At 51.0% G+C, this 16,394-nt stretch overlaps 4 protein-coding genes across 4 annotated transcripts; 2 read left to right on the top strand and 2 right to left on the bottom strand.

Moving 5' to 3' along the window:
* Nucleotides 1–260: 260 nt before the first annotated feature.
* Nucleotides 261–955, bottom strand: rpl-11 (60S ribosomal protein L11; the record flags this gene model as incomplete). The annotated part of the gene is made up of 4 exons (XM_036632263.1): nucleotides 261–554; nucleotides 616–698; nucleotides 755–829; nucleotides 889–955. 4 exons carry the CDS (start codon nucleotides 953–955, stop codon nucleotides 261–263), a joined length of 519 nt encoding a protein of 172 aa, XP_036502307.1.
* Nucleotides 956–1,387: 432 nt separating this feature from the next.
* smb1 (Small nuclear ribonucleoprotein-associated protein B) lies at nucleotides 1,388–2,325 on the top strand (the record flags this gene model as incomplete). Its single annotated transcript, XM_036632264.1, has 6 exons — nucleotides 1,388–1,411; nucleotides 1,486–1,494; nucleotides 1,569–1,640; nucleotides 1,699–2,007; nucleotides 2,062–2,143; nucleotides 2,195–2,325. The coding sequence occupies 6 exons, from the start codon at nucleotides 1,388–1,390 to the stop codon at nucleotides 2,323–2,325; spliced, it is 627 nt and encodes a 208-aa protein (XP_036502306.1).
* A 1,063-nt stretch (nucleotides 2,326–3,388) lies between these two features.
* CGCS363_v000416 (uncharacterized protein) lies at nucleotides 3,389–4,222 on the top strand (the record flags this gene model as incomplete). The annotated part of the gene is made up of 4 exons (XM_036632265.1): nucleotides 3,389–3,407; nucleotides 3,462–3,951; nucleotides 4,006–4,093; nucleotides 4,145–4,222. The coding sequence occupies 4 exons, from the start codon at nucleotides 3,389–3,391 to the stop codon at nucleotides 4,220–4,222; spliced, it is 675 nt and encodes a 224-aa protein (XP_036501377.1).
* A 4,409-nt stretch (nucleotides 4,223–8,631) lies between these two features.
* Nucleotides 8,632–10,260, bottom strand: CGCS363_v000417 (uncharacterized protein; the record flags this gene model as incomplete). Its single annotated transcript, XM_036632266.1, has 1 exon — nucleotides 8,632–10,260. The coding sequence occupies one exon, from the start codon at nucleotides 10,258–10,260 to the stop codon at nucleotides 8,632–8,634; it is 1,629 nt and encodes a 542-aa protein (XP_036502308.1).
* Between the last annotated feature and the right edge of the window lie 6,134 nt (nucleotides 10,261–16,394).

Consider the following 16,394-nt stretch of genomic DNA (forward strand, 5'->3'; position numbering starts at 1 on the left):
GCTTGTCATCACTAAGAGGGTATACTACGCATTGTCATCACATCAAAAAGAAGATGTTGATAAGCCGGCATGGGCGCCGGTCGGTCTCTGAGGCCGCAGCAAGACTGAATTTTCCTCAAGTCAAGCTTTGTTGTCTGACGATAACAACTGCTGGAAAGTACATGCCTTTTGTTCCATGTCCCGTTTTCGCCAATATCCGTAAACCCAAGCCGTCCCGAGGTACTTTTTTTGATCGTTGCAGAAAGAAGTGGTTAGAGCATTTATCGGACAATGCCGTCGAAGCGCTGCTTGAACCACTTGACGGTCTCCTCGCGCTTGATCTTGTGGCCAGAGCCGATGCGGCCCTTGCAGCGACGGCGGGTGGCGACGCGCTCACCCTTGCGGGTCATGCAGACGTAGAAGTCCATGCCGTAGATACCGATGGAGGGGTCGTACTTGATACCAAGATCGATGTGCTCGCTGATACCGAAGCCGAAGTTGCCAGTCTCGGAGAAGTTGCGCTTGCGCAGCTCGTACTCCTTGACCTTGAGGCCACGCTCAAGAATCTCCTCAGCCTGCATCAAGTCAGTCTCCTGATTCCTCACGTCTGCAGATTCTCCGTATTCGAAATCGTACCTTGGGGCCACGAACGGTGACGTGGACAGCAATCTTTTCGTTACGGCGGATACCGAAGGTACGGACGGTGTAACGGGCCTTGCCTGTGGAATTGGTCAGTCGATTGTCGCATTTGATAAAGGACTTCGTGAGAACTTACTGTAGACAGGAGTCTGACCGGAAAGCTGCTCCAAAACCTTGGCGGCACGGGTAAGTCTGTCACCAGACTCGCCGACTGTGAAATTCAATATTAGCAAAAGTTCATGGGGAAACGAGGCATTGCCTGGAGCGTACCGGAAATGTTGAGCACGAGCTTGCGGATGTGCAGCTCGCGCATGGGGTTCTGGGCCTTCTCGGACATTTTGGCGGTTAGTACGTCGACGACGGTTTGGCGTGGTGATGAGTCGGTATCGCGGGATGTCGAAAAGGAAAATCGAAAAAAAAGATAGACTTGAGTAGTTTGTGGGATGGGTTTTTGCAGCCCTGGGTGCACGGTTGGCGACGACCCCACCTGAGCCGCTAACGCCCAAAGCAGGACTAGCGCATTCCGGTCGCAATCCACCGCCGGGGTTTACCCGAGTGGCATTGGCCTCAGTTCAGCCTTCCGCAGCCTCCTCCACCGAAATTTGTCGATGGAACGGGCATACCCACTCTGACCTTGCCAGAAGCTCTGCCAACCGCAAGCATCCAAGGTCGCGTCGAAGTCTCCCAGGCTTCGCTACAAAACAAGATCAATTTTTTGAAAGATCTCGAGAAGCTGCGCAAGTAGCATCTCAAACACACATCAGCCAAGATGTCGAACAAACAGGGCAAGATGGTTAGTAGCTCCTCACCTTCTTTTCCAAAGCTTCAAGGTTGACAATACAGGCTGACACGATATGATCTCTCTAGGCCGGTTACGTACGTATCGATCCTCGATCTTCTCAGCCACCGACGGCTCGACCTTGTACTGTGCTTGCTAACATGCTTCATAGATCAACTACCGGATGAGAGTCACTCTCAACGATGGCCGCCAGATGACCGGACAGATGCTTGCTTTCGACAAGGTGTGCACTCCCAGGCCCCTAAATCGCGTGTCAATGACATCGCTGACAGTGTCTGTAGCACATGAACCTCGTTCTCGCCGATACTGAGGAGTTCCGACGCGTCAAGATCAGGCAAAACAAGCCTGCTGCCCCTGGAAGCTCTGGCTCGAGCCAGACGATCGAAAAGGAGGAGAAGCGCACGCTCGGTTTGACCATCGTCCGTGGCGCCCACATCGTGTCGCTGTCCGTTGAGTCGGAGCCTCCCGCAGACCCCAGTGCCAGGCTTGGAAAGAGTGCGCCGGGAGGAATCTCGTCGACTCTTGCTGCTGGTCCTGGTGTCGCGAGACCTGCTGGCAGAGGTGCTGCCCCTGTCCCCCCTTCTCTAGCCGTATGTACACTCCCAAAGTCTGCTCCTGTTGAAAGCTGCTGATCAGAACCGTAGGGCCCTGCTGCTGGTGTTGGAGGCGGCGCTCCCCCCGGCTTCCCTGGTTTCCCTGGCGCTCCGCCGTTTGGTGGACGTGGAGGTGAGTACTCAAGACGATTTGATCCTCGATCCAGCTTCTCACACATTGCAGCTCCTCCCCCAGGCTTCCCCGGCGGTTTCCCGCCCCCGGGCTTCCCTCAGAACGCGCCCTTCCCTCCTCCGGGCTTCAACCCCGGCCCCCCTGGTGGAGCTCCTGGCTTCAACCCTCCTCCCCGAAGATAAGCTACGAACAGTTATTTCGGCGCCTCGCATGCTTTAAAGTTGGAGGTTGGTTCACGGATACCATTGGCGTTTGGGGATGAATGTCGAGATTACAAACAAGAGGGTGCAACAAGCATGTTGACAAGGCACCCCTGAACAAACCATGAGGTCAGCCTGCCCGTCTATAAGTTGGATTGCGGAGAGATCATGGCTGCACGAGTTTGATCAAAAGTGTTTCTCGGTGGTGGAACGGCTGACTTGCACATACTAAGCCAAGGAGCCTCTGTTTCGAGTTGCAGTATAGACTGAACTGGAGAATCAAAATACTTCATCGCAAAGTAACTCATGTGTTGACCTGTAGACCCTTTGACAGTTCTGATGATCTAAGATTAAACAAACAGTTCTGCGGTAGTCCGGCTTCGGATGTGCTTCATACACCGCTTCAAACGCATCGTAAAGCCTTGAGCGTTTGTTGCTAAACTGGAGCTGCGCATGGCACCGAGCGGAGACGCCTGCAAAACCAACTTGTGGTATGTGTTGACGAATGCAAACCTGCATGGTCACCGGCCTGCTGCAGGTGTGATGGCGATCTACCTCTTCAATTGGGTCAAGCTATGGCTGGCAAACAACAACTGGGAGGTGGGGACGTCGATGCTGCCAAACACAATGGGCAGGTAGGTGCTTGGAGGAGCTCTTGCTTCCACGACCCTCAACCTGCAGGCACCTCAGGCAACACTTGAGAAGTGCAGGCAAGAGGCAAGCTGGTGCCTCCTTCCAACACTCAGTCGGAAGGAGCTCCAGCGGGGTAGTTTCCTGGCATAAAAAGTTCTGTCTGCTGAATATAATTCTGGTCGACCCAACTTCAACCCGATCCACCCCAGATTCACTCATACCCGGGTGTTGTCTCCGTTCTCCTTCTACCAGAAACCGTGTCTGGGTATCATTCCTGCTCCCTGCTGCTCACGCTCTCCTTTGCAGTCTAACCAAGGCAAAACCACTGAGCAGCCTCCGACCCGCTTCCTGCCCGTCTCAACACCAATATCTACCCTGCTCTCAAAGCAAAGAGCAGTCCCAAGAATCCACCATGGGTCGTTGGGGATATCGTAAGTTTCTGTCTTTCTCTCGATGTTTTGCAGCCATACTGACAATTCTGATAGGTGTCTTCGAGGGCGACAACGACATTGACGTTGCCTGTGCAATCAAGTGCTCCTACGGAACGGGGAAGGACAATGACCTTCACCTGGTGCGAATGGTTAACCAGACCGACATGATGGCCCCTCCTGAAGTCCGGGAATTCTACAAGACCTCTGAGTACCGCGAGGAGTTGGACGCAATCATCATGTCGACCCGCGAGAAGCTGGACACGGGGCTGGGCGACCAACTTTTCACCACGTACCGTGCTCTTGAGCACGAGGATCAGGGCAAGTATCGGGTCATCATCGTTGGTGCGTTGATGATGCGTGCTGGCGCCCGCATCCGGCAGGCCGATCTTGATCATCTGCGGGAGCTGGCTGAGGGTTTCGCTGGCAGGCATGGCTACGTGTCGCCCATTGCTGAGGATGGCTTCCGTCATGTTGGAAAGGTCCAGTTCCTCGCCGCGCTGGATCACTATGAGGCGGGCACCCCACGTGACTTTGGCGAGCCCAGGTGCGTTCATCGTCTGGACGAACTACTTTGGAACATTCTAATTCGTGTGTGTAGCTGCTTCCAGTGCGGAAAGATCAAGGCGGACATCGGACAAGCGCCCAAGAAGTGCGGCAAGTGTGGCAGAGCCTGGTTCTGCAACGTCGTAAGTTTCCAAACCACGTTGGCACCTTCGTTTTCTCTAATAGTTCCCTAGGAGTGCCAGAAGGCCGCTTGGAAAAACCACAGGCCCGTCTGCAAGACCCTTGAGCAGTGTCGATTTGTCAATGTTTAAGGATAGGAGGGCTACGTTGCTTAGCTGATGAAAGATATGGCATGCACGCGAGAAACTGACGGGAGTCTTAACTGAGATCTTAAGGGACAATTGCTTTAAGATCACTGGAGATTCGAGTCTTTTCTCTGGATTATCTTCGTAGTCATCGATGATCAATGGACGATGGAGACAAAACACTATCATCAGATCCTCTAAACATGCCTAAGATACAAATACTTCGGTTCTTTGCGAACCCCATGCTCACTGTCAGATTATCAATCCTGCGTGACAAGTACTGGGTATGCTCGTGTGCCAGGCTCACGTGGCGAATGTGTAGCTTATCGTGGACGCTTTCAAGAGTACGATTGATGCCTGGCCTTTGAAACAACCACACGACTAAGTAGAATCACTCCCTGCGTATATGGGACTAGCAGATCTCTCAGACATAGACCTGGAGCTACGGAAACTGACACAGCGTGAGCCTTTGCTGTACAATTCCATTCCTTTTGGAAACTTAGCCCCAGAGACCCAACAACGCGTCAGTTTGAATAGCCGAAGATGAGCTGAGGAACGGGCTTATTGAAACTCTGGTATTGAAACCTATCAAATGAAGCCTCGAGGGACCAGAAGTCATGACATTCCCCCTAGGTATCGTTGCAATCCTCTCCTGATGTCCCACGTGCCGTTGAATGCTCATATGTGTGCCGTTGCGATGAGTTGGTTATGGGAAGTGACTCTCTTTCCTGGATGTTGCAGTCATAACAAGGAGTCGATGACAATACATGTCGCTACTTTCACTGTGGGCGGTGGAAACAAGACCCATGGCCGCAGGTCAGGTCGTTAACGTTCGCAACAATCTGGTCAGGCCATCAGCTTCCGATGTACCCGTACCGTGTGGAATTGCATTCTCGTGATGGGAAGATCGTTGACCAAACGCACGTCAGAAAGAAAGCTGTGAATTAAAAGGGCTGGTGTGCGCTCTGAATAATGCCTTAATGCTTTGCTGTTGACATACGGATCTGGTGTGGAATGTATGATATATACGCTACCTAACACCGCCTTCAGGTATGGTATCCAGCGACTATGGCATTATTTAGACGTATGTGCATTTGTCACTCTCCGTCTTCTACAATTTCTTTGTAGACAAAAACAAGTCTGACTATCAATTTTGCTGGCCCCATGCCGTAGTCCATAGCATCATACGGTCAGGGATGTGAGTGCCGTCATCGCTGAGTATTGGGACTTTGCGCCTCCTTATTGGCGGAGATGCGGAGTCGAAGGGCAAACGCCGCTGGGCGATACAGAACGTTACTTTCTCAATGGATAGAAAGTCTCGACCAATGTTGTGACAGGTCTCATCGTTGCTACCGCAGGACCTGAACCACGTTGACTTCAATGCTGTTGCAAGAGTTGATCCATCTCCAACACCGACCCAGGTAACGTTTGGCCATTATTTAGTTTATATTGTCGGCCAACTCAGAACGACTTTGTCCCCAATCGAATTTGACGTTGAGACCGTAGGTGGCGTTTCCAGAATGTGGAAAGCTCGTGTGAATTGAGAGACATTCAACTTCCCTCAAGATTTGCCTCGCCAGCTTTTCTTGCCAGCCCGGCGCGGAACAACGAAAAAGCCATGCCATTCTTTTGGTATTCAAGATGCGCAGTTTCTCAAGACATAGCTGTCGATCTCACTAGATACTACGGGGTGTTCCCCTTGAGACCTGAGTATGCCGACAATGCTCTCCTGCGGGGTATCACCTCATGCTTGGAGCTTGTACTTGATATCCGGAGGGCTTTCATCAAACCCGTTCAATAGATGCAATACTTGTATGGCCATGGATCGGCACAACATATCTCTCGTCATCGGGCCCATGTAACCACCCTGCCCATCGTCTCCTATGCTGCACCCCCTAAAACCTCCTCGGACCACGAGCATTCGGTCGTTCAAACTGCAGACCTAGCCTCAACTAGCTCCAAACAAGACACCCACCAAGCTAACGCCGGAACCCCCATCACACGCTTCCCCTAGCCCGACCCCGAACGCCTCACGGGAGTCCGAGCACACACACACCACACTTCCCATCACCAGAAAACGCCGCACCCGGCTCCTGAAGGGGCACGTCCCTTTCGGAGCCGGAGCAGCAGACATGCGCACAAGTCAGAACTGCATGTCTTCAAGGCTCTCAGACCTTAAGCCAAGTCTCGACATCTTAGCACATGTCACCTCAGAGGCCCGCCCCAATCAGAGGCGATGGCACGCTCTAGACGACGGTTGGACGTAGTCTGTAGATCTCCACGCCGATTGAAGTCGTGCCCCTGGAGCTAGGCATCTTGTTCCATCTTAGACAAATCGAACTCTTCCAATCGGATGGCCTCAAGATGGGATTTGCAAGGAACCGCGTTGTCGGACTGCTCCAACGTCGTCCCACTAACATCGAACCGTCATCTCAAAGAGGGCATCTCTCCGTGAACCCGCCTCATCGAGTGTGTCCACATCAGACTTGGCGACAGTCGAGGCCGTTCTGCGATGATGAATGTTGACGGAATACTCCAGCGTCGTCCTACTAAGAGCAAGAGATATCCACAAGAGACATGATATGCCGGCGGCCATCAAGTGCTGCTTTCCAAACCATCTATTCGAAGCGTCCGTATGCGGACGATAACCGCACAAGGCCAGGACTTTGCAATAAATGAAGACACCATCTTGTCAAATCAGATATCACACCATCAAGAATCTATCCAAATCTCAACGTGCATGAACCTGCAAGACATCTAGATGGACTTTCCGTCATCAGTAACCAACGCTAGCCACCGCTAAACATCGAACGACATGTCCCATGCAAGGCACGCCGCCGCCCCCTCTCTAAAAAACAAACCACCTCCAAGACATGGAACCTAGCAAAATTGGCTGCAACCCTCCCGCATGGCGAGCGTCGACTAAGACCAACAAAAACCTCTCACCATCCGGCCGCATCATCCGTCAAAAAACCCACAACCATATCAATCCAGCCGCCGTCCAATCCGTCGTTACATCGCCCACCACCTCCAATTTTTTTTTCCTTCTCATCAAATGTCTTGCGTCCTGTCTTGGCTGACCACCAACAACAACCACCACCAAAAAAAGCAAACTCGCCGCCCCCACCATCCGGAATCTCTCTCCCGCTGCGACGCCGTCATCCAACGGGGAGGGGCAGCAGCGGCCAAGCAAGTGCAAGAAGTCCAGACTAGCAAACTAGCAAGTAAACCACTCACTCACTCCAGCAAAAACGCAACCACCAAGATTACAGGCCACATGGCGTGCGGCGGGCGTCCGTTCCGTCGTGTAACCATGTTGCACTGGCAAGTCCAGCAAGGGCCAAGGATACTGTATCCGCGAGCCTCCTCCTCCTCCAGCTTCAAGGTCCATCCCCCTCCCAGGCTTCTCCCCCTCCCCCATGTCGCCGCGGGCACAGCACCCAGTTACCACGCACGACACCCGGATCTCCACCCCCACCCAACCAGCGTCGCGGGAAGTTTCAACAAGGGGGTTCCCCGGCGTGCCGGTTTGCCAGGCCTTGCCTTGCCTTGCCCGCCCGTTGAACTGCTGTTCGCGTTCGTTCTCGATCGGAAAACCTTGCTTTGTGGCGGCGGGCGGGCTTTCCTTCCAGCGGATACCCTTGAGGCAACCCGCTGCGGCGCGGCGTTGACAGCTCAGCCTCCAAGATACACCTCTCTTTTTGGAGCCACGACTCGCCGGCCGACGCGGGGTTGGTTCGTCTATCTGGGCATGCGGGCTGGCTGACGGTGCTTAATTTGGGGCATACGAGAAAAAAATGTCCGTGGTTGGGAAACATCGGATTGTTGTGGCTATTTTTTGAGTGATTCTTTACCGGTGAAGCCGAGGGTCATCAGGTTTCATGACGTAGACATTCGACTCCGCTCGAGCGCTGAGGATACGCATTCAATCACACAAGGTATGTCAAGTAAACTGTGAGGAATCATGATGCTTTTTGATTCATTACGGACTGAGGTCCGCCAGCTATGTAGCAAAGTCCGAAGACACCAGTCCACCAACATCTCGCATGCCAACCATGAGCCACGCTTTCATGACGCGCCTTCCCAGTCCACCACTACCATCCACGTAAAGTCCTGAGATTGGTGTCGAACAGAGAGCACCCGAACTCGTCACAGAGGACGACTAACTTGTCTCTTTTGAGCTAAATGACGAAGCCGATGCCATGAATAAAAAAAGACGACGCTCTCCATGTGGTATCATATCGAAGAAACCGAATCGCAATAGAATGTAAATCCTGACAAAGAAAAAGTGAAAGAATGAAGAATCGTTGATCATCTGTGGTCCGTCCCACTGCTGGCGTATGGCGTAAATCGGAAAAACAGTCGTAGCTGCAGGGTGGGGTGCTGCAGGCGCGTCAGGCGTGTAGCCTCACTGGTCATGACGAGAAGGTTTCTTCCTCATCGGTGAGTGTTTGAAGGGTCATGGGATCACGAAGGCGTCTGGCCTTGTGAATCGCCACCAGGTAGTCGACAAGCCCCTCGGCATCGGCGCGGAGAGACTCAAGCTCCTCCTTGGAGCATCCGGCCGCGGTGGAATCCTTGCCGGGGTAGCGATAAGCAGCAAAGACAATGCCGCGATCGTTGTGCAATATGTCTTGAGAGCTTGAGCTGCGAGGGCTGGAGTTGGCTGAGCCTCTGCGTCCGACAGCAGTGTGGAAAGCGTGGCCGTAACCGCGAGCGAACTCGCCGTCCTTTGCGTCATCGCTGCGGTACTCCATCCATCCTTCGTGCTTCAGAATCTTGGCTTGAACATTGGCAGAAATACGGAAAGGGCTGTTGAGGTTTGACAGTCCGTAAGCCGCGAGGAGGCGGCCTGTCATGCCTGGCGCTGATTCCACGGCAAGGCCCTCCATAGGTCCGAGGAGTGAGTTCCTCACGCTGGATGGCCGTGACGAGGACAGGTCCAGCGAAGCCCGGTACGGCGATGACGGAAAATCGGATGCGTACTCAGGCCACAGGTTGACAATGTAGACAAGGTCGAAATTGTGCTTAGCGGCGATCTGAGCCACCTGAAGAGCTCCTTCCTTGGCGACGTCGTCGGCATAAATCGATGAGGTCCGCCTTGAGCGGGGAGCAGAAGATGTCGAAGCCGGGGTTGGAGGCGACGGAGGCGACCTGAGGGGGGCGGGGATGATCGGCGTGTCTGGAACTTCCTCCAGCTCTGGCTCCTCCAAGATGTCGTCGTCGGAAAGGGCGAAAAAGTCTCTAACATCTCCTCCCTTGAGAATTTGGCTGGATGACGTAGCAGACCGATGAGACCTCGACTCGCGGGGGCGGCGTAATGATGCAGCCTTGTCTTCTCTCCGACGACGTGTCGCAGCGGCGACGGCCTTTCGCTTGGCCAGGCTCAGCTCTGCAGAATCTCTTGATGATCGCTTTTCGTGAACAGGCTTCATTTCGGGTGATGCGGCGGGGGTGGGCAAGTCGCTGCTCATGGCCGACGAGGGCCGGCCGACCTGGGAGCTCTTTATGCTTGAGTCGTCTTCATGGTCGGAAGAGGGTGGGGTGTCAGCTCTCGGAGGTAGTATGACAGAGCTGTGGCGGTGCTCGGGGGAAACTTTATGCATTGCGGGTAGAGTTCTGGGCGACGACGTAGCGCAAGCGGGCGAAGCCGGCAGGCGGCCTGTGGGAGGAGCAGGAAAGTCGAAGCCGCGCAGACTTGCCACTGTCTGAGTTTCTCTGCGTTGATTAAGTGACATGGAGCGGGCTGGGAGGTTGAGGGTGGTTGCGCTCGAACTGCTCAAGTGAGAGATGTGGATTGAGACGCGCTCGGACTGGTTCTCCGGGAGACTTTGCGCGCGCCTTTCATTCTGCGAAGCTACTATGCGCTCATCTCTGGCTTTCATCCGAGAAACGCGGGGACGAATGAACGACGGCTGAGGAAAGCTGTGATCCAGGCTGGCGGTTTTGGGCCCCGTGTACTCGAAGGGTGCAGGCGTGGTCTGAATCGTGAGGTCTTTTCTCTTAGAGAAGAGCCTCTCGAGGCGATCAAAACTATTAGGCATAGTGATTGAGGCCTGACACCAGTCGGCTTTTGGTGTGTATCTATTAGTGTAAGTGTTGGTGAGTTGCTCTCGTTCTGGGAAGAAGAGGTGTATGCGACAAAGAAGCTGGGTTGACGCGGGGCGCACATACCAGTTAAGAATTATAAGTTAAGAGGAAGAGGTGATGGTGGGACGAGGGAGAGGAAATAAGAAAGGAGTAATCCGTAAGAGGGAAAAGTTTGTGGTAGTCGAGGTGTGAGAGGGAAGGAGCGAGTAAGAGGCCTCGGCCGCAATGTTGGGACGCTGGCTGAGGTGAGGTCACGGTGAGACAAGAGCTCGGCGACCACGACGGAAGGCAGGAACACCCGGGCAGGAGCGATTGTCGTCTAGGAAGGAGTCGGGCAAGAGTCGATTACGTGGAGTGAATCGAGTCTCACCGGATCGGCTGTGAGGAATCCAGAACACCAATGGTGACGCGAGGGCAGGAGGGTAATAAGGCGAAGTGCTGCGCACAAGACAAGCTGACTTGATCCTCCTCGCCTGCGCGACGTCGGTTGAGCGTGTTCGAGGGCGATGAGCCGAAGACGGGTGACACAGAGACCCTGATCGAGAAGGGCGCGGGGTGATTGGCCGAAGGACGTGTTTGTGCGATGAAGGTTGTATGACGACTCGGTGAGACAGTGGTCGAGGTGAGATGGATCGCAATATATATGAGAGGGGCCGTCTGCGTTCTGGTTCTGGCTTTGGGTCGAGCGAAGTCTGGGTGGTGGCTCGCGTATAAGAAAAGGAAAAGGAGCCTGATGGAGGAGGAAGGGGCGCAAGACACTAAAGTACGGCAGGTGAGGCCGATGATGGAAAAAGAAACGGGAGAAAAGTGGAAAGAAAGGTGAATTGTGAGCTGTAGTGTAGGTAGGTAAGGTATCGGTTGTGACTCGGGAGCAGACAGGATGAAGCCGATCTGAAAGGGCCGAAGGGGAGGAATTAAGGTATGATACCCCGGAGTCTTGGGATTAGAGAATTAAGAGTCGACCGAAGATCAGCACAGAGCCGAAGGAGGGACACGGTCTTTGAAGGGTCCGGAGACAGTGAAGGCTTTAAGATGCTCGAGGCGTGTTGAAACCCGGAGACAGCCAATGCTGAGGAGGGGGGTGTGATGAAGGAGGCGGCGGCGGGCTGGAGGGACGGGAGAGGTCGTCCGCGAGTGGCCCACGTCCACGGAAGTGAAAAAAGAAGACGAAGGAGGGTGTGTGCTCAGATGCAGTGTCGAGAGTGGTGTCGAGAGTCCCGTCTGGGTCGGGTCAAAGTTCGGTTCGTTCTGGGTCCAGGGCCAGGTCCAGGTCCATGTCGAGCTGCCACCCAGCGGACGGGAGCTGCACCTCAGAGATGTGGCTTGTCTTGTCTTGGACGTTTCCTGACTCTGCGGGTGTCTCTGATGTAAGGTGGTTGCTCTGACGGGAGTGGAAGTAGTGGGAGCGGGAGTGGGTGATGGTGGTGGTTGAGGGAGTACGGCATTAGTAGTAGTAAGGTAAGGTAGGAAAGGCAGGTACGGATAGGCAGAAAAAGTTAGTGTCGTGCGTTAGGTACGTCCAGCAAATGGAAAAGGACGGATACGCAGCAACAGCTGGGAGAAAGGTCGCAGAGAAGCTGGGACTGGGACTGGGACTGGAAGAGGGAGTGGAGGACGATGGACTGGACTGCACCTGGCAACTGGGAGAGAGATTCACATCCACGGATGAAGCTAGAGCCAAAAGGTACGTACCGCCCTTAGCTCTGGACTCGGGTGCCACATGCGTCTCCGTCCCAGGGAAGGCGCAGACCGGGGGATGAGTCCGCGGACGGGAGAGGCGACACCACACTGGACCGGACTGTGACTGGTGTGGACTGCACCTGGAGGTGGGCAGGAGCAAGTGGGACGCCAAAACCCGTGATGGAGCCGCCAAAAGAGCAACTGCGGACTTTTTCAGTGGATGTGGGTGGAAACGCTGCAAGGACGACAGGGGGGTTCGCTCATGGCTAGGCAGGGATTGTGAAGGGCTCACGGACGTTGTGACTGGCCATGTTTCTCGAGGGCACTCCAAAGGGACGCTCGCACTGACATGGCCGTCGTCGTTGTCGTCGCTGTGGTCGTTGTCCAGGGAAAAAGAGATGCAAAGAGGGGGACTCGAGGACTCCATCGTCGCTGGGCCTGAGTCTGGGTCTTGTCTTCCGTCCGCTTGGGCACCTCACTCTAAGCGACCCAAAGCTTGAGCACGAGAGGGACGAACCAAGATAAGGCGCCTGTTCGATTCCTCAAATGGCAACAGCAGCAAGGTTGAATGCACAGCTCCGCAGAAGTGCGACTCTGGAGTTTCCTGTCTCAAAGTCATTAGGGAAGCAAGAGTCAAGGCACACAAAGGCATTGAGTGAATATTGTCATGATGGAAGGTAAACCGCGCTCGAGCACGCAACAAGGGTTCATCTGAGGAACGAGGAACGAGCGTTGCATATACACCGGAGTCTTGAGTCTTGAGTCTTGCCCGAGGTGATGGACAAAGTCAAGAGGCAGGAGATGAGGACATCAGGACGGCATGACATGACATTGCCTAGAAAGGCACGAAGGAAACACCATCGTGCCTACCCGATCTCACCTCCAAGTGAATAAAGCAAGGGAGAAGGCAGGAACACGCTGTGCTCTGGCTGCTGCTCCTGCTCTGTACCTGCAGACAGTGGAGGCGGCGAGCAGCACGAGGCAGGCAGGAGCCAGGAGGCAGGCGCGAGGAGGCAGGCAAGCAGGGCAGGAAGGGGCCAGGTGAGGTGCCTTAGGTACGGCAACTGCATGCAAATGCAAGTGACCACCTGCTGACCCAATCACGTCGCTCCTTTCCTCGCTTTTAGACGCTTCTGTCATTTCGCCCAGACCTCCCGGATCCTCTCCCGCAGCACCTCCATGCGTGCGGCATGCCTCTCTCTACCTTACTTGCGACTGAGGTACGTACATCGTTGCCGACTTATCACAATGTTTCGTTTCGTTTCTTTTTCATCGTCTGCGCCGTATGACCGATTTTTTCACTTTTTTTTTCTGCTCCTCCCTGCCCCTCTTCGAATCTTTCTTGTGCCGACCGTTCCCCTCTCTCTTGCGGGACGCGCAACGGGGCTTCGGAGGTCAAAGCAAGAAAAAAAAACCACCAACAATGTCACCAAATCTCACGGTCCAAGATTTCAACCTCGAGGCTCCAATCTGGATGGAAAGTCGGCAAACGGCGCTTCCTCCTTTGGGATGGACAAGCCCCCAACTTGAGTGCGCCTCTAGAACTGCCAACCAATCCCGGCCAAGACTTCAATCGCCCTACGGAGACTTCTTCACCTTACTCGCCTCTGTGTAACCCCCGTGTTCCCTGTCAACGGCACTGTCAGTGGAGGGATGACATCCACTCGCCGCTCCTGACATCAATCACCACTCGAATTCTCCGTCTTCGTGCAAGCAAACCCCGGGTTCCAGCGCAAAAGCCACGCCGCCGCCGAGACCACGGAATAAACATGCGGAATAAACTCAAGACGAGACAAAAGCTCCTGAATCAATGACCTCAGAACATCTGGTGCGATGCTGCAATTACAGCGCCCACCTCAGGCAGCTGGCCCCCCGCAGAAAGGGTCGCTTATCCGTTCGGACACGCCATGCACGCAATACTTTATGGTTCTCCCTGACGAGCAAATTGTTCAAGCCGGCCAAACCCCCGGAATCAGGAATGGTTCGGGCACTCAGTGCGCCGGTTCGACGTGATGACTTGAGGATCGACTCCCCTCGACCCTGGCTCCCGTCCAGTAGCCACTGAAGTTGAAGCTTTGACATAACGGCGTCTCTTATTGACAGCACCACACACGCACCCAAGCACACCTCTCTCGCTTGCATGCAAACCGAGGCGGGCTCGAGCGTCGTCTTCAACGCCGGGTGCCACACTGCCACTGCCATTTCCATGGTCACGCTGCTGCAAGTCTGCACTGGTGACTGCTGGTCCGCATCCTGTTTGCCTGTCAAGCCGACCGACACGACTCGCCTCATCGTCAGAGCGCAAGGGGGAAAACTCCCTTTGCCCAAAACCCAACGGCTAGGGCCAGGCAACGCTCGCGGCGCCCCTCGAGCAAGTTGCATCAGCCATCAATTTGGGCTCAGGAGTGCAGATGCAACCTCGCTCCCAAGGTATAGATCGCCGCCGCTAATGCGAACGCATAACTCGTTGACAACATCAGACGAGTTTTTCTGAGTACGGTTATCCATACGTTAGAAAATCAATATTCGTACGTTAACGCCACATCTGCCCCCCAAAAAGTCGGCAATTTCAGCTAGTATAGGCCGCTACGCCTTTTTAGGTGTAGCTAAATATAGATCAAAATAACTATAGTTTTAACTAATTAGAGGCTAGGGATTCTAGAAGTTATATAACTTTTTAGATTTTAATTTTTATTATAGTAATTAATATAACTTAATAAGATTTAATATTTTTGAGATTTTAATAAAAAGGTTAATAAGGATTATATTAACTATTAATCTAGTAGTTTCACTAGCACTAGTTAAGCTAGTAGTAAGTAATTATAGCTAAAAACCTAGCTAGCTGAGATTCTAACTACTTAGGAATAGTGCTAAGCTTAGTGAAAAGCTTAGCTATAACCTAAGCACTCCTCTAAGGATTACTAACTATAAAAACTGCTATAGTAAACCTTACCTAATATAACTTTATACTCTACCTACTTAAATTATATCCTATTAATATTCTAAGGCTATTAATAATAGTAAAATTAGCTATAGTTAAGGTAATACTATATTACTAACTTAATTACTATACTAATTATATTTAAATATAGAGGGTACTCTTACTATATTTTGCTAACTTATAGTAGGTTGAGGGAAGCCTTACCTATATATTAATACTACTACTACTACTTACTATAAAGCTTATAAGGTAATTAAGAGAGTTAGAGAGGGCGCTAAAAAACGTATTAAAGTAAGCGTTAAAGTAAGCGTTATTATATAGCTAATAAAAACATATTAAGAAGATCTTATATAAGGGATTATAGTAAGGTTAGCTTATCTTTTTTTCTAGCTTAGTATTATATTAGGGTCTCAGATTAATTAGTAAATATTAAGTATAGCTTAGTTTCACACTAGAAGTTAGTAATAGCCTTTTTAATATAAACCACAAAAAATAGTATACTTACTAAGTCCTCCTAAATAATTTAATACTTATTAATATTACTAAGTGCTAACAGCTATATTACTTAGATCTTAGGCTTTACACTAATATTATATTTAATATATAGTTAAGGTAGGAGTTTATACTAGTAGGGTAAGCTATACTACTAGCTAAAAAAACTGCTATAAGTAGTGTGAGGGATTATTAGATTGAGGACTTAAGCTTTAGTTAGCTTAAATTAACCCTAAATTATTAATTAGGCTCTATATAAGATCTAATTAAATAGCTTATTAATAGCAAAAAGAGCATTTATATGTTAGTAGTCTTTTATATATATAACCTTAATAGCTATAATATTTTAGTAAGTACTTACTTTAGTTATTACTATAAGGTTAATATATATAAAAAGCTTATAAAAATTAATATTTAGGTTAACTAGCTAGCTTTTAAGCTTATAATAAGCACTCTTAGTATATAACGTAGCTTTAACGCTATAGTTATAGTATTAACGTATAGCAGAAACTACCTACTAAAACTATAAGTAAAAATATATATTATTAAGGTAGTTAATAATTACTGCTAATAATATTAGTTAACTAACTGCATAAGGCGTATAAGGTAAAAAAATAGACCTTTTTACCTTAAAAACTCTTCCTATAGTTAATATTATAACTTAAGGTAGGCAGCCTCCTCTTTTATATAGGTAATATACTTCTAAGCTTATAGAAGGCTAGCTTAGTTATTAATAAAGTTGCTATATCTAGAGTTAGTAGCTATTAATATAGTTAACTAGATCTTAGTCTCTTCTTTTAATATTTAGTTAGTTAGGGTGTTATTATTAATTATAGTGTTATTTAGGCCTTACTACTTCTTATAGATATATTTAATAACGTTTTTTATAATATACTATAAGTAGAGTTATTATTATATATTAGGAAAGATAGTATTAATTATGTTTTTAAGGATAATATTAAAGTTAGTAATAAT

This window comes from Colletotrichum siamense (assembly GCF_013390195.1).
Source record: "Colletotrichum siamense strain Cg363 chromosome Unknown KSG_Cg363_contig01, whole genome shotgun sequence".
Lineage (NCBI taxonomy): Eukaryota > Fungi > Ascomycota > Sordariomycetes > Glomerellales > Glomerellaceae > Colletotrichum > Colletotrichum siamense.